The following is a 16,014-nucleotide window of genomic DNA, read 5'->3' on the forward strand; positions in this document are numbered from 1 at the left end:
AAATTTGTTCATGAATAAATGGAATTAATCGATTCCATTTTTTAATACTCCATTCCTGTTAATACATTTATTTTTATTTCAATAGTTCAAATATTTATTTACCAGTTATAACTGATAATTTTTCAACTTTTACCAATAATATTATGACGTGTCATTTATTTTATATTGTAATATCTGTATTTTAAAAGGATAAAAACTAGTCCATGCATAAAATATGAGTAAGAAATTTGAATATCGTAGATATCTGCCAATTCATGTTCAAGTTAATATTTTATCATATATTTTAATTAGTTTCTTGACATTTTATTATGTAGTTTAATTGTATTCACGTAAATACAACAGTAAAAAAAATAGATATTATACAAAATATACAAATTTATATTTTTTAATAAGCTTGGAAGAAAACTAACTTGAAAAGTAATTCGATACTGTATTTTTCGAAAATGTTTTTAATTTGATAGTGTTGTGGTTCTCGGAAAATTATTCCTTCAAGTCAATTGAACTAGATAAAATTCTGATTAATCACCTAATCAAAAGTGAATCAGCATAAGCTCGATAAAAAAAGAGGATGTGTTCATGCAAAATATAGTGTTGTGTTACACTTGTTTTAAAGTAAATTTGCAGTGACACTCAACGCTAAATTATGTGAAAAACATATTCCATTCATGATGAAAAAGTCCAAAATTAAAGAGCAAGGCATAAGGCATTACATATGTTTTCTTATTATTAAATTATAACATAAAGATAAAGATGAACAAAAGAAAAATTAGATTTTCTTTCGACTTTTAGGTGAAGCAAGTACGTCCGTCCTTCTTCTCGTTGTATTTACGAGCCCAAATGTGTTTACCATTGATCCGAAACTTTTGGAGCTTCTCACCTTCTAGTATACGATCCACCGTAACCACCGAGTCCAAAACTAACTTAGCAAATAGTGATTGTTGCTGATCATTGTTACACGCAACTATGTTAGGTGAACTTATGCAGTCTTCTCGCATGTAAACACCTACCACACACTTTTCTCCAAATATGTTGGTGAAAAGCTCCTTAACTTCGGCCTGCGACACATGGAAGCCACGAGAAAACGTTATAAACATGGTTCGATCATTCTCACTTTCCATGGAGTGATCGTTCCACTCCCAAAGACCCTTTGGGAAGAGGAACAAGTTGTTGTTGTTAAAGGTGTTAACCCCATCAACTAGATCAGGTCGCATGACATTGATGTTTCCGAAAGTCGGATGCGGGAAGCCAGGTATGATCAGAGATGGGTGGAATCGGGGGACGAAATATGGTGGCGAAGAATATGGAATAACTTGTGCAAGGATGTCTGAAAAGATTCTAGAACAAATGGTGTTTAGAAAGGTTTTGATACCAGCAATGGCGGTGTATCGATGTTTGTAAATCATGGGAAGTGAGATGTGATTTTGCAAATATTGTGAAGTGAGAGGGATTTGGTCGAAGCCATTTGGGGGATCAGAGGACTCGATGCATCGGAAGCAGGAGACAGCTTCGTTAGCAAAAGATGCAATGATTCGATCTGGAAGAGCAAAGATGATTGCTAAAATGTCTTCAAAACCAAAGTTTTCAAGCCAAAACCATGTAGCCATGACAAGGAGTGATTCAGATGGTGATCTTGAAAATTGTAGGACCAGTTTAGAGAATATCACCCTTTCTTGGGCATGGTAAGTGTGTAGTTGGTCTAGTGTTGGAGGTGACATGACTGGTTTGTGATGGAGAAGAATGTAAAATTCACTGGTAGATATAAGGTCACCCTACTCGTTCTACACACGTATGAAAGTGGCATTTAAGTAAAAAGGTTATTTTGAGCCAATGAATGCAAATATCTAGTTATCTTATCTAACCATAGATTTTATGCTTTGTGGTAGTTTTAAGTAGCGGTTACAAATAAATTGAAAGTGAACATTTTCTGAGTTAGTTTTGTTACAGTTTTATTTGATGTTTTGACTATTACACGTAATTTTCACTCCATTCTGACAGGATTCTTTTGGAGTTAAGTTGACACTTGACATTGAATTCAAAACAAATATTAATTAAATAATGAAAGTTCAAAGGAAAAAGACAATTTTGCTTAATGTTTTGCTGCAATTCATGATAAGAAACATATATTCTTAAATGCTAAGTCAAGCAAATAGTTGCTACTCTATATTTATAACTATACTTGGACTATAAACATATATTATTTTTAAGAAATATTAGATACTAGGGATTCGTGTCGTGCGTGGAGTGAAATAGTTTATTAGATTATTTGTTTTACATTGTACTAAGAGATTTGTTGTATAGTGTTTTCTAGGACTGAACATTCAAAAATCTGTTTGGATTCATTTCCTCCAAATCTGAAAAATAAAAATAATATAAAGCATAAATATTTAAATAATGTAAGATTAAATACTTAAATTTACGTAAAATTAAATCAATTTAAATATTTCGATGGAGAGCAAGAAGATATTTTCAGTATTTTGAACATTCTTTTTGTTATTGCTAGATATTTATTTGTGACTAATTTGATAATTTTTAGATAATTTCGTAGTTCTGAATATATAATATTGTTGGGCATCCGTTGTGTCAATATTGTTGGTTATGTTGTAAAATTGACATACTCTACAACCAATAGCATGTACTTTTTTATAAAACAATTCTTGGTAAATATATTAAAAACAAAATATAATCGAACGGAAGGAGTTAGGGTTGCGTCGAAAATAGTATGATCTCTTCAATCGGCATTTGAATTATGTTTTTCAATTGATTTCGCGAATGATCTTCTTTTCTTTAAAAGCTTTTTGATTTCTAATTTGTTTTCCTACCAATATGATTATTTTTTAATTTTTCGTTTGATATGAAAACTCAGTAAAAAGCATTACTTGGCTAAACTAGAGATCCGACTTTGTGTGTGGTGTTTTTCACCTCAGTTTTTTCAATTCACAACCAATCACAATTATTTGTTGCTTTCGTATACCGAAGCCTCAACCATGGGCAAACTTTGTAAGGTGCGAAACTTTCAATTTCTAAAAACATTTTTATTCCAACATTTTAATTTATGTGAATCTTAATGATTTTGCAATTTCTTTCTTTTAACAATGATATTATTTAGTAGTTGCATGGAGATAACTTCAATTTAGTAATACAAAGGTTAAAAATGCAGAAACTGAAAATGAGTTGATTAAAAAATTAGTGTATGAACATATTAAATTGTATGCGCTAGAGTTAAAAAAATTAGTGTATTAACACATAAATTTTTAAATAATTGTGAGGCTGTCACGTCATGATTCTAATTTTTAAATGACTGTGAGGCTGCTACGTATCAATTAGTCTGAACATATTTATTACAAATGTTTATCTTTTAGTATAGTAGGGGATTACAAATAATATTTAATATCCAATATATCTACCAATTTTGTTTTAACCAAAATACATTTTTTAATAGAGAATGATTGGTTAGACTGTAGGAGATGATTTTAGTTTTAATTTTTATCTACAGCTTTTAAATCATCAATCATGGTTAATACTGGATTTTAAAGCTACAACCAAAAAAATTAAAAAACAATAGCTCTAACAACTTTATATTCTAATGTCCTATCTTTTTGATGTATCAAATCTATTCTTGTAAAAATAAAATTTAAACTTACATTCCATCCCTACAACCCCTATTCTAAAAAGCGGCGACTTTAGTCGATTACGCAACAAGTAAGCATTCTACGGACATTGTATGTGGCGATTCTATGTTATTCCCACTGTTCTCTGCGAATATTTTCCTTTTTTTTTCTAGATCTACAAAAAAATAATTTCTCCTTCTCTTACAATTCTTCTTATCTTTTCATTCTCTCTCAAATTTTCATAACATTTAATCTTTACTCTCCATCTTTGTTTGAGAAATTGAATCCCCTTCCTCCTTTGTTGCGAGGAATCGAATCCTCTTCATTCTCTTTTGTTTTCGAGATCTCTTCAATCATCAGGTTGTTGTTGATGATAATCTTCCTTGAGGGAGGGATTATTTTCAAAAGATCAACTCAGGGTTTATTGTGCCACCACCATTGTTGTTGTCGTGTGTATTCACCTCCTCACCACCACACAGGTCAACTCACTTCACCTTCCTCTTATCTGCTCTCTTGTTCTCATCATCTTCTTATAAATGTGTGATTAATTTTTGTTTTGTTTCCAAATTTATTAAAGGAGCAGGGAAGGAGAAGCATTGGTGTGACATAGCGGTGTCTCCGGTCAAGCGTGGTGCGAAGGTGGTATTCTCATAGAAAGTCCCTGTCTTTGTCTCGATGCCATTCAAAGGAGATATCTCGCCGGAGTCGAAGAGGGAGTGGAGTCAGATCTGTGCTGGATTCTATAGGCGGAGGAAGACGATGACACGGGAAGGAGAATTGGTGGAGTTCATGATGGTGGATGATGGAAGATGATAGCAGATGGCGTAGCTTACAGCGTTTTTGAAGCGTTTTTGAAGCAAACAGAGGAGGCGGAGGTGGAGTAATATGGCAAAGGAGGCTGAGGGGCAAGACTTACAGATTTTTTAGGTTTAATTTTCTTGGTTTATAGTTAAACCAATTTTGGTTTAATGTGTAAACAAATTAATATATTATAATTAATAAATAAATTTAAGTTTTTATTTATAAATTTAATTTTTTATTTAATTCTAATCAATTAATTAATTAATTTTAATAAATTAATTTATTTTATTTTTGACTATTTAATTTTTAATTATAACATTATAATTATGTCATTATAAAATATTTTATAACACAAAAAATAAGCAATGAAAAATTATATCATAGCAGGAATCAAATCGTATAGAAAACTAATATATAGCTAACAATTAATGCTATAATATGTCTATTTAACATAACACATTGAAAAATGCTATGATAGGAGAGAGGTGTATTATAGCTGTCATGACGTTCTTCGAAACGCTACGAAAACGGTATGGTAGCACATTGTTGGGGCTACTAATGCTAATATTTCTTGTAGTGTTCGCGTCAACAGCGCCAAATTTGATATCACTCAAATTACCTTATAAGTAATTTGTACTCTCTCAAATAAGAGATCGTGTTGCAGTACTTAGGGATCAAAGTCACGGGGAGCTAATACACACAATATATTTACTAGTTATGTGGTTAAGCGAGGCAAACATGTTTTAAATGTAAATAGCAGGGTTGTGAACAAGTAATTGTTCGATTGATTGATTGGGGTTTTAAGACATATACTAGATTTTAATCCGCGCTTCGAAAGCGCAGATTTTATGGGTTATATACGAAGTTGGATATGAGATAGTATTTTGAGTATATTGTGTATTATTATGTTATAAAGTCGTATTATATCAAATACAGAAATTTGTTTTAAATTATATAACTTATGAATAAGTTTATTCGAGATTTTTTATATACACTCTTATGTAACTATTTCTTAAGTATGAAAATTTTACCCAAATTTGATAAACGAACCAAACCAATACGAAATACAGGTTGAGGTTCGGGATTAGGAAAAAAGTATCTATTAGATTTTTTTGGACCTGCGGGTCTCTGTTGGACTCCGCGTACCCAAAGTATCCAAAATATTTTGTTCATAATATGTATATTTGAGTAATTCATATATGTTCTCAGTATAAAAATATTATTGTAAAATTTGGATTCGCGTTTTCTGTTATAGTTTCAGGTTTTGGGTAAAATTTCAAAATTTAAAAATATATTTAAAATATTGGATATTTTTGGTTCTCGGGTAAGATTTTGGTCTTTTAGATATTTAGTTATTTCTAGTATTTGTTTGATTTTGGGTATTTTCGTGTTTTGATTTTTTTGGCTTTTCGGATTCTTTAGATCTTTTTGTCCTAAATACTTGAACCGAGCTAGACTCATTACGTAGCCAAATTATATAGTAAATTTTACAGATACTTGAATTATTGACTCAAACTGACCTGGAACTAAAAGGAACCGGTCTGAACAAAAAAAAAGTAACTACCTAGTTGGATATAAATGTCCAAGACCCAAAGAACTTGGACCTGAAAGAAACCAATTTATATTTGACCCGAAGATCTAAATGCCCAAATCTAACATTTCGCTATATTTTTGTGCATTTATAAAAGTTACATTTGTTCAGTTGGTGAAGCTTAAGATTTATTTGAGAGGTTTTTGGCTAATTTAATAGAAAAGATTTGTAGGTTTTTTGTTGAGCATTAAAAAAAAGATTTGTTGGGTTTTTGATAATTTTAAACTTATCTTAAATACTAATTTGTTTTTTATCGATAAAATAAAATTAACATAATATATAATTTTTAAACTTATCTTAATTATGAAGTTAATGATACATATTTAGAGAAGAGTATAATAAAATGTACGTGATATTATATATTCGTGAACCAAATTTATGTGGTTTTATATATATGGTATAATCTTTTCGTTTACAAAAAGATATGGGTCTAATAAATAAATCTTTAACTAAATGATTGTTAGAGAAATTTAAGGTAGTCTATTGTTTGTCCAAACTAAAGTAAGACCAAAATATTATTAGTTAATGAAAAGGTCCAACAACCTTTTTAAGTAGATTTATTAAAACTCCTTCCCTTTAAATAGTATTGATGGAAAGCGTTAAGACTTAGGGTTTTTACTCAGACAATCATGATTATAGAGATATAGATACTAAGCATATAATGGATATTATAGAACTCAAAAAATAAGAATAGTCGACCAACTTCCATATTTTTAGACTATCTAGGACCTCAGATGTTGCTTGGTGGTCCTGAGAAAGTGTCAATCGATTCCAACAACGGGGTGTCGATCGATACACTTTTCAGCCCGTCGATCGATACAACTAATGAGTTGTCGATCGATGAACCTTACAGGGAGCGTTACGCACGGGTTTGACGTGTTCACTAGGTTTAGCTAAATCAGCTTCCGCTTGTTTCTATCAATCATAGCACAATCTAAACTAATTCAAACAGAGAACCAAACTTCCGCTTGCGCCCTAATATCTATAGGCAAGGTCCCAGTTAGCTACTCTAGAACACTTGCAATAAGAATAGTTTAATTGATGGATATCCTAATACTTAGCAATTCTATATTTTGCGCGCTTCACCGTTGATCGACAACACAGACTGTGTGTCGATCGATTAGCATTCTCGATCATCAATCGCTAGGCTGGTCGATGGTCAGCTACGGGTCTTTATCATTTTATCTCCAAAATGCACCAAAATCATCACTTTCCTCCAAATCACTCCAAAAACTGAAAACATACTGAAAAGACTCCAAAAAATCTATAATGTATTTAAAAACACATATATGACATGGCTAAAAATGGGTAAAATCCATGGTATATAACTTTTACCGCGTTTTAAACCCTTTGGGCCGTTTTTTTTTTACTAAAACGTTTTTACGATTTCTTTCGGAGAAATCGCCTTCTGTACGATGTTGGTTTTACGAAATAGCGGAAACCAAGCGCATAGTCGAGATAACTATGGTGTTAAGTAAACTGTTATCATTTTATACGAAGTGTGTCATTTTTATCGTAAAGTTTCAACGGTAACTCTGATCGAGGCAAAACAAGAGACAGTTTGATCGAGACCCGAAAGAGGGAGTTCCGGAGACGAGAATGCATACTGTGGGACTGATCCAACTCGCCATTGCGCGAGTTTGAAGTGTGTCATCCAACTCGCCCAACGGCAAGCTGGATTTGGTCGATCCAACTCGCTATTTGGGTGAGTTGGATGTGCTTCTTCCAACTTGCCATCTAGCGAGTTGGAAACGGCTTATCCAACTTTCCCAATGGCGGATTGGATGGCGCTGGTTTGGTTGTTTTGGTGCTCGGGAATTGTCCGCTCGAGAGATTGATTGATCCCTTCTGAGGAGCTTGTCAAAAGGAAACTCGAAATCCATCTGTGGGAACCGAAATTCGCACTGTCGATTTCCATTTAAATAAGGAAACTAGGAAAACCCTAATTTCCCAGAGGACCCGGATATCTGCTAATTACCACACGTCAAGCAATCAGAAGACGAGAATAACAACGATAAAGTATAAGAAATCGAAAAAGAGAGCCAAAAATATCTTATTTCCGAATTTGCGTATGAGCGTTTACAACAAGGTATAAGTCTGGGCTCGAGAGCTGTCGGCGAGATTCCTAGTTCTAGCAACCCTAAGACGGCTAAACCTAATTGAGTCGCAGCTCGAAATAACAAAAACGGAAAAATGCCTAAATCGCTTGAAGTGCTAAGTTTGCTCTGAAAAGTTCTCCTCCCATGCTCCTCGCCTAGGACTCCTTATATACTAGCACCAAGGTCGGTTTACGCTTTTACTCTTCTGCCCTTAAGCCGTCATAGCATAAAAATGGAGATATTTCATTTTTCCCGATCTTCACAATTATCTTCAAAACTTCTGTATTTATCCGCGGAAACTTGACATTTATCCTTCCTTGTGGACCAAGCGTAAATCGTACTGTGGTTCACGGGATTTTAGTTAAGAAATCGTAGGATGGGCCTCGAGTCGTGTTTTAGGTCCCTTTGGGCCGTTTTCCGACTCGACACGTTTACTACGATTTCTTTTGATAAAGAACGAACTTTCCGCGGTTTCGAATCCGCGAAGTTTGATCGATGAGTTAGAATAGCGAAAAACATTGACTGAGCTTGCTACGGTCTTCGGGAGATAGCATTCAAAGGTTCGATGATAATGCATGGATTGGTGTCGTATCGATGTTCAGAAGAGTTTAATCGCTACACAGCGACCGAGCTTCGGCTTGAGCTCAGTCGCTACGTAGCGACCGAGCTTTGGCTCGAGCTCGGTCACTACGTAGCGACCGAGCTTCGGCTCAAGCTCGGTCGCTACGTAGCGACTGAGCGGGACGATCGCTCGGTCGCTACGTAGCGACCGAGTGGGTCGGATGTTCCGTCGCTATGTAGCGGCCGATATCGGCCCTGACTTGGTTGCTACATAGCGACCGGACGGCGTGTATGCGCGGTAATTACGCAACGACCGAGCTTGGTTTGTTTGGTTTGAATCTTCAAGGATACTTCTTTCGTAAAAACTTTGTGTTTGGTTATATTTTACGAAAGTTACATCTTTCTTTTTACCATCTCTTTCGGAAATACGATCTCCGAGGATTTTTGGATGGTAATTCTGTCGTAACCGTTTTTGACCCCAACAGTTAGCCCCCCAGCCCGTTAGGATCATGCATCATAGGATCCTTGCGTGCGGTTAGGCATGTTTGGCAAGTTAGGCGTGATGGATGGAATTAATATCCGAAAGTCCGAGCTTGAATAGTAAATCCTCATGCCTATAAGAAGAGAGGTAACTTGTTTCATAATTTTTTCACTTTCTTGTCTTTCTCTAAGATCTTTCTTAAGAAAAAATAACTTTCTTCCTTTCTCTCCACCCTTTTCCTCCATTTTCTCAAGAGAAGTATAAAGATGTCGAGCAAGAAAAAGATTGTGAAAAAAGGGTCTTCATCCGCGAGTGCTTTCGAAGAGCTCATTGTTCCGAAGATGGAGTTCGTGCCTCACTCGGTACATCCCGCCGAGAACGAGGCATGGTGGATTGCTCATTATGGTTCGATGACCCCCAAAGAGAAGTCGTCCCGGTCCTGACCCATCGTGGAGTCGAGAAAGAGGATGCAAACAGGAGTACCGACGAGTTTCTCGCGATCATGCGATCGTTTTACCATATCCCGGATGCTGTGGAGTTCCGGGTTCCCTGCCGCGGGGAATGTGCTAACAACCCCCCCAGAAGGTTACTTCACTTGCTACGAGGCGTTCGTAGTGCGTTGTCGCTTATGGTTCCCAATCCCCGAAATCCTCGTCCGAGTGTTGGACCGTTTCGAAGTTGCGATAAGCCAGTTGACTCCCCTTGCCATTCAGCATCTTATTGGGATCCTGATCCTGAGCTACGAGCATGGCCTTTCCCTTTCCGTCGATCATTATGAAGCGCTTTTGAGGCTTCAACTCGCCAAAGATACGGACAAGCATAGGTTGGTCCCTCGGAACTTTATGTCAGTGGTTAAGAAGTTCATTTCGAACTTCAACTCGTGGAAGAAGTTCTTTTTCTTTGTTCGTATAGACGCTGCGTCCGTCGAAGAGAGTTGCATTCCACTGTTCCGGAGGTTGCCGAACGATCGTCCCTTCATCAATCCTCTTGCTCCTTTCCCTGAGGACATCATTGCGGTGAGGGATCTTCTCAGGAACGGTCCCTTCTTCTGGACTTCTTTTACGCTGAAGAGGGTTCGGAAGGCACTGAGATTCGTGCAACCCAGTCCCGCTTCGGCTACGGACACGGGAAGCAATTCCGAACCTGACGACCAGAATCCCGTCGTAGCTCCATCAGCTGTGCCGGAGTCGAACTCTTGGAAGGGAAAAGATGTCGATCTTGGCGACATAGAATTTTCGATGGATGACTCTATGCTTCCAGGATGGGATCCGAACCTTGCTTACGGCGATGGGAGTGGTTCGAGCGAGGTCCCTATTCAGGATTTCGATGATTTCTTTGCTGGTCTGCCATCGGGTTTCGATGCTCCTCCACCTACGAAAGAATCGCGGAGGCCGAAAGTCGTCGCGGAAGGATCTCGCATCATCAATGGGGTATGACTTTTTTCGAAAATATTCGTGATTGCATAGGTTTTTCCTTTTCTGCTTACAATGCGTTAATTGGTTTCGCAGGGCCTTAACTTGCTTGGCTTGGCCATTGAAGCGAGCCATAGGGAGGCTATGATCTATCGTTTTAAAGCGGAGAAAGCGGAACGAGATCTCGCTCGCGTGCAAGGCGAGATTTTGGAGCGAGAAGCGCAACTTACTCATGACCATGCGCGGCTGTCCGTAAGGCGGAAAGGAAAGGCAAAAGAGAAATCGTCGAGGTGATGAAGACTCGTGCCTCTCAATTCCAGGTTGAGTATGGGAACCTCAAGAACTCTTTTACCTCGGTGGGTGATTTCCGTGAGTGCCGCGGTTCGGTCGGAAGTCTTTGGAGGACGCGAGCCGACGACTACGTGTTCGAGGAGGAAATGAGCTTGATGAAGAGTGGGATGAATGAACGTGCCCACGCTGAGGCGCTCATCCCTTCCATCCCGGTTTCCCCTGATACCGAGGAGGTTTCGACCGGGTTTCCTGACGGTGGCGAGGAAGTAGATCGTCCCGCGGATGCGTTCGGTGCTTCGTTGTCCGGGGACTTTGACTTTGGATTATGAGCAGTGGAGTAGTTATCGAAAGAAAGATGTTCGTCTTTCTGTTTTATGTTTATGGCCGAGTGTGGGCGAGAGATTTGTATGGGCCTGTTTTGGCCGTTTTTATTGCTTATCGGGACTGGCCGTTGGTGGCTTCGAATCCCCTTACCGCTTTACGCGGTTATTTATATGATGAATGTTTCGTTTCGAGTTTTCCTGAATAGGGTCGAAGTAAATACGAGTTGTCGTCTCGTATTTAGTTCTGATTAGACGTTCGATCTGTTAGTTCGTTCGTGATTTTCGTAAAAAATTACTTATCTTTACGATTTTCGGGAACATTGAGATGCGAACGGAGAGACATGGTTTAGGATCTCGTATCTTTTAGATATCATGTCTTGAGATGTTTGAGACCAGAGCGTTGGGTTTAGGGCAAGACCTAGGTTTACTTTCGGTTAAGGTTTTGTGCGGTGACTAGCCGGCTATCGTTTTTCCTGTTGCGATTTCTTCCTGACTCGTACCGATTTAAAGTCCGCGATAGGTTCTCGGCTTATATGACTTGTATGGTACGAATCGAGCATCTTCTCAGAGTCAACTGGAAGTGCCTAACTAAAATTTCGGGTTTTTGTTGTAGCGCGCTTTTGTCCTTGTGTTGGACGTTTTTGACGATCAAAAGAGTGATCGAATTGCGTTTGTTTAAGACGGCTGGCGTGTTCGCCGGGGCCAATCGACGAACGGGGTGTAAGGTTTTTGGTGGTCGCGTTCGGACAATTTGTTCGTATTATCTTCGAATTTTAACTTTGCGACGTCTCGCAGTTATTTCGAGGATTGTACATGTATCTTTGAATGTTTGAAAGATGATAATTTTTACGATTTTTGGGCCAGATGAGGCCGCAGACAAGAGTCTTAATGTTTCCAGGCGTGTCCTGAAAGTTTCTTTTGTGTTTTACTGAAGCGTAAATGTTTTCGATAAAAAGGACAACGTATATTGTAGTAAAAGTTTTTGAAGTTTCTAAAAACTCGATTACAATAATGGCGATTCTTCTAAGTGGGAGTATACGAGTATACGCACCCACTCCCTCCCATTTTAGAGAGGGGGATAGCTGAACTCGTCTTTTGACGAGCTGCCTACGTACCCCTTTCGAGGATCAAGCCATCTCGTAGTTCTGTTTCATGCCGCGAGTGTTTTTACTCGGCGGTAGATGTCGCGATGTCTGCTGTTGGGGTCAAAATCGGTCACGACGGAATCAATGTCTGAAAGTCCGTAAAAATCAGCATAAACGTTTTTATGAAAAGTAATCTTCGTAAAGATATCTTTACGAAGAGCCTTGCAGTAAAATATCGTCCAAATCTCAATCGAACCACTAAATACCTATTGTCCGAAGGCAACGGACATGTATCAAAATCGGCCACGGACAAGCTCGAGTATAGAAATCAGACCGCGGACAAGCCAAGCTCGATCGATACGCGGCGACCAAGCATGCACACAGCAGCGACCGAGCGTCAGTCTCGCTCGGTCGCTACATAGCGACCAACCGTCAGTCTCGCTCGGTCGCTACGTAGCGACCGAGCGTCAGTCTCGCTCGGTCACTACGTAGCGACCGAGCCCGAGCCAAGCTCGGTCGCTACGTAGCGACCGAGCGTCCATCTCGCTTGGTCGCTACGTAGCGACCGAGCGTCCGTTTTGCTCGGTCGCTACATAGCGATCGAGCCCGAGCCAAAGTTCGGTCGCTGCATAGTGACCGAGCTCTTCTGAACATTGGTACGACACCAGTAAATGCATTCTCGTCAAACCTTCGAATGTTATCTCCCGAAGACCGTAGCGAGCTCAGTCTATGTTTTCCGCTATTCTAAATCATCGATCAAACTTCGCGGATTAGAAACCGCGGAAAGTTCTTTCTTTGTCGAAAGAAATCATAGTAAACCCTTAGAGTCGGAAAACGACCCAAAGGGACCTAAAACACGACTCGAGGCCCATAAACCACAGCACGGTTTACGCTTGGTCCACAAGGAAGGATAAATGTCAAGTTTCCGCGGATAAATACGGAAGTTTTGAAGTAATTGTGAAAATCGGGAAAAATGGAATATCTCCATTTTTATGCTATGACGCCTTAAGGGCAGAAGAGTAAAAGCGTAAACCAACCTTGGAGCTAGTATATAAGGAGTCCTAGGCGAGGAGCATGAGGGAAAACTTTTTAGATTCGGAATTCTCTGCACTTAGAAACTTTAGGCTTTATTCTTGACAAGTTCGGTTTCTATGACTGGCACTCAATTACTTGACGAACTCGCCCAGGCAGTTCGGTCTCTTGTCCAGCTCTATCAATTGAACTACGTTCGGCTTGATCCTCGAAAGGGGTACGTAGGCAGCCTTTAACAAGGTTCAGTCCGAAATCAATCAAAAACCTTTTCAGAGCAAACTTAGCACTTAGAGCAATTTAGGCAATTTTCCGTTTTTGTTATTTCGAGCTGCGACTCAATTAGGTTTAGCCGTCTTAGGGTTGCTAGAACTAGGAATCTCGCCGACAGCTCTCGAGCCCAGGCTTATACCTTGTTGTAAACGCTCATACGCAAATTCGGAATAAGATCTTCTTTGCTCTCTTTTTCGAGTTCTTTTACTTTATCGCTGTTATTCTCGTGTTCTGATTGCTTGACATGTGGTAATTAGCAGATATCCAGGTCCTCTCGGAAATTAGGGTTTTCCTAGTTTCCTTATTTAAACGGAAATCGACAGTGCGAATTTCGGTTCCCACATCCGCCTTGACCATGTCGATCGTGGCTGGGTCAACGCTGTTTTCCGGATGTTCCGGTTGAGTTGCAGCGTGGGCTTCGGACTCGTGTCCAGCTTCGACGTCCGATACGTTTGCGTTGGTGGACGATTTTAATTCGTCTTTTCCTGGGGTGTTTTTGGCCGAAGATCGATCTATCTTCGTGCGTTTGCCGTTTGCAGTTGCAGAAGTCATGATTTGCCTTAACTTGTGCTCTGCGAGGAAGCATAGCCGCGACTGTTTTTGGCATCCTTAGATGGCCGCGACTCCGCTTGTGGTTGGGAATTTGAGACCCAGGTGGTAGGTTGACAGAACTGCCTGCATGGCGTTGAGCCATGGGGTTCCCATGATCACGTTGTAGATAGCGGGATGATCAACTACTGCGAACTCGACGATTTTCGTGATCTCCTTGGCCATGACTGGCAATTGGATCGATCCAAGAGTCATCGATACTTCGCCTGAAAAACCCGTGAGCAGTTTTGGCGTCAGAATTACTTCTCCGAGTTTGATGCTCATCCGCTTGAGAGTGTCGCGGAAGATTACGTTGACCGTGCTTCCCGTGTCGATGAGTACCCTTCCGACTTCTAAATCTCGTATGACGAGATCTATGACGAGCGGGTCGCAGTGAGGTTGGTCGATGCCGCCGGCTTCTTCCTTTGTGAAGGTGATCGAGCAATTTTGGCCATCTCGAGGAGGAGACCATGTAGGCCAATTTGCACTCGACTCTGCCTTCCGTTGGTAAGCCTTGATGGCCGACACAGTATCGCCGCAGTATTGTGATCCTCCGATGATCATGTTGACTCTGCGACGATTGTCATCGTTCCCTTTGTCGTCCGGCCTCCTACCACGTTTATCCCCAGGCTGATTTTGTTGAGGGGATTTTTCAGCGGGCGGGTTTCTGTCCGTCTTTGGAGGGCGATCAGAATCGAGGATGAGATCCTTGACGCTAGTTACTTCCGAGAGCTCTCCAGCGAGTAGCTTCGCGGACAGTCTTGCTCCCAAGACTTTGCAGTTGGTCGTGGAGTGTCCTCGGGATTGGTGGAACTCGCAGAAGGTGTTTTCGTCATACCCGTGATTGCGAGTCCATGTATTGCCCATGGTCCAGCCCTGATCCGAATTGATCGCATAGTTATCCGCCCCCTGGAGATCTTCCCCCTCGTTATGGACGTACTTGTCGTTACGAGAGTTCTTCTTTTTCCCTTTCGGATCCACGTCTTTCGAGGATGGTCTTGCTGCCTTATGTTTTTGCGATAAGACTTTAGTTTCTTCCTCGACTATGATGTAGTCCGTCGCTTTGTGGAGGGCATCCTGGATCGTTCGCGGTTTGTCGAGAGTTATCCACTTTCTGAATTTCGACTTGTACCAGAGCGTCTTTCTCAGCGCGTCAATGGCCACTTTGTCGCTTATCCCGCTGACCCTGGACATTATCAGCTTGAACCGACTGATAAACTCGCGGAGGGGTTCGTCTTCCCTTTGGGAGATACTCCAGAGATCAACATCGGAAGTTTCTCTGTGTATGAATACAGAGTATTGTTTGAGAAACTCCGATGCGAGTTGTCGGAAACTCCCGATGGTGTTGCAACGAAGGCGTGCGAACCATTCGAGCGCTGCTCCTTCAAGATTTTCGACGAACAGGCGGCAGTAGCCGGCATCTTTTTCGCCGTCCTTCAATCTTGCTCTTCCCATCGCGATGTGGAAAGCCTGAAGGTGCGCTTTTGGATCGGCCGTACCATCGTACTTTGGTACTTTGATTTTTCCCGGATCGGACAAACTCATGTCCGAAATGCGACTGGTGAAGGGGGTTTTTCGAGCTCCTTCCAGCAGTCGATCGATCTCGGGGGCAGCACTAGTAGCATGATGGATTTGAGACTTTACGGCTCTCACTTCTGCCGCAGTCTTGGTGATGTAGTCGCGAAGATCGCGGATATCCGATGTTTCGTCAGTGGATTTCCGAGCCTGTCGGCGTTTACTGCGAGTGAGCTCGGTTGGCTTTTCAGCCAGCTCCTCTTGTTCGTTCCAATAGGCGATTTCCTCTTCTTCCGTCAATGGTTTTTCGAACGGGGAGCCTTCCCGAGCGGATCGGCTTCTGGTCCTTCTTGGATG

At 40.2% G+C, this 16,014-nt stretch overlaps 1 protein-coding gene across 1 annotated transcript; it reads right to left on the reverse strand.

Annotated features, from left to right (window-relative positions):
• Nucleotides 1-785: 785 nt before the first annotated feature.
• LOC103848031 lies at nt 786-1,715 on the reverse strand. Its single transcript, XM_009125021.3, has one exon. It carries the CDS (start codon nt 1,713-1,715, stop codon nt 786-788), a length of 930 nt encoding a protein of 309 aa, XP_009123269.2.
• Between the last annotated feature and the right edge of the window lie 14,299 nt (nt 1,716-16,014).

This window comes from Brassica rapa, chromosome A06 (genome assembly GCF_000309985.2).
Source record: "Brassica rapa cultivar Chiifu-401-42 chromosome A06, CAAS_Brap_v3.01, whole genome shotgun sequence".
NCBI classification, from domain to species: Eukaryota; Viridiplantae; Streptophyta; class Magnoliopsida; order Brassicales; family Brassicaceae; genus Brassica; species Brassica rapa.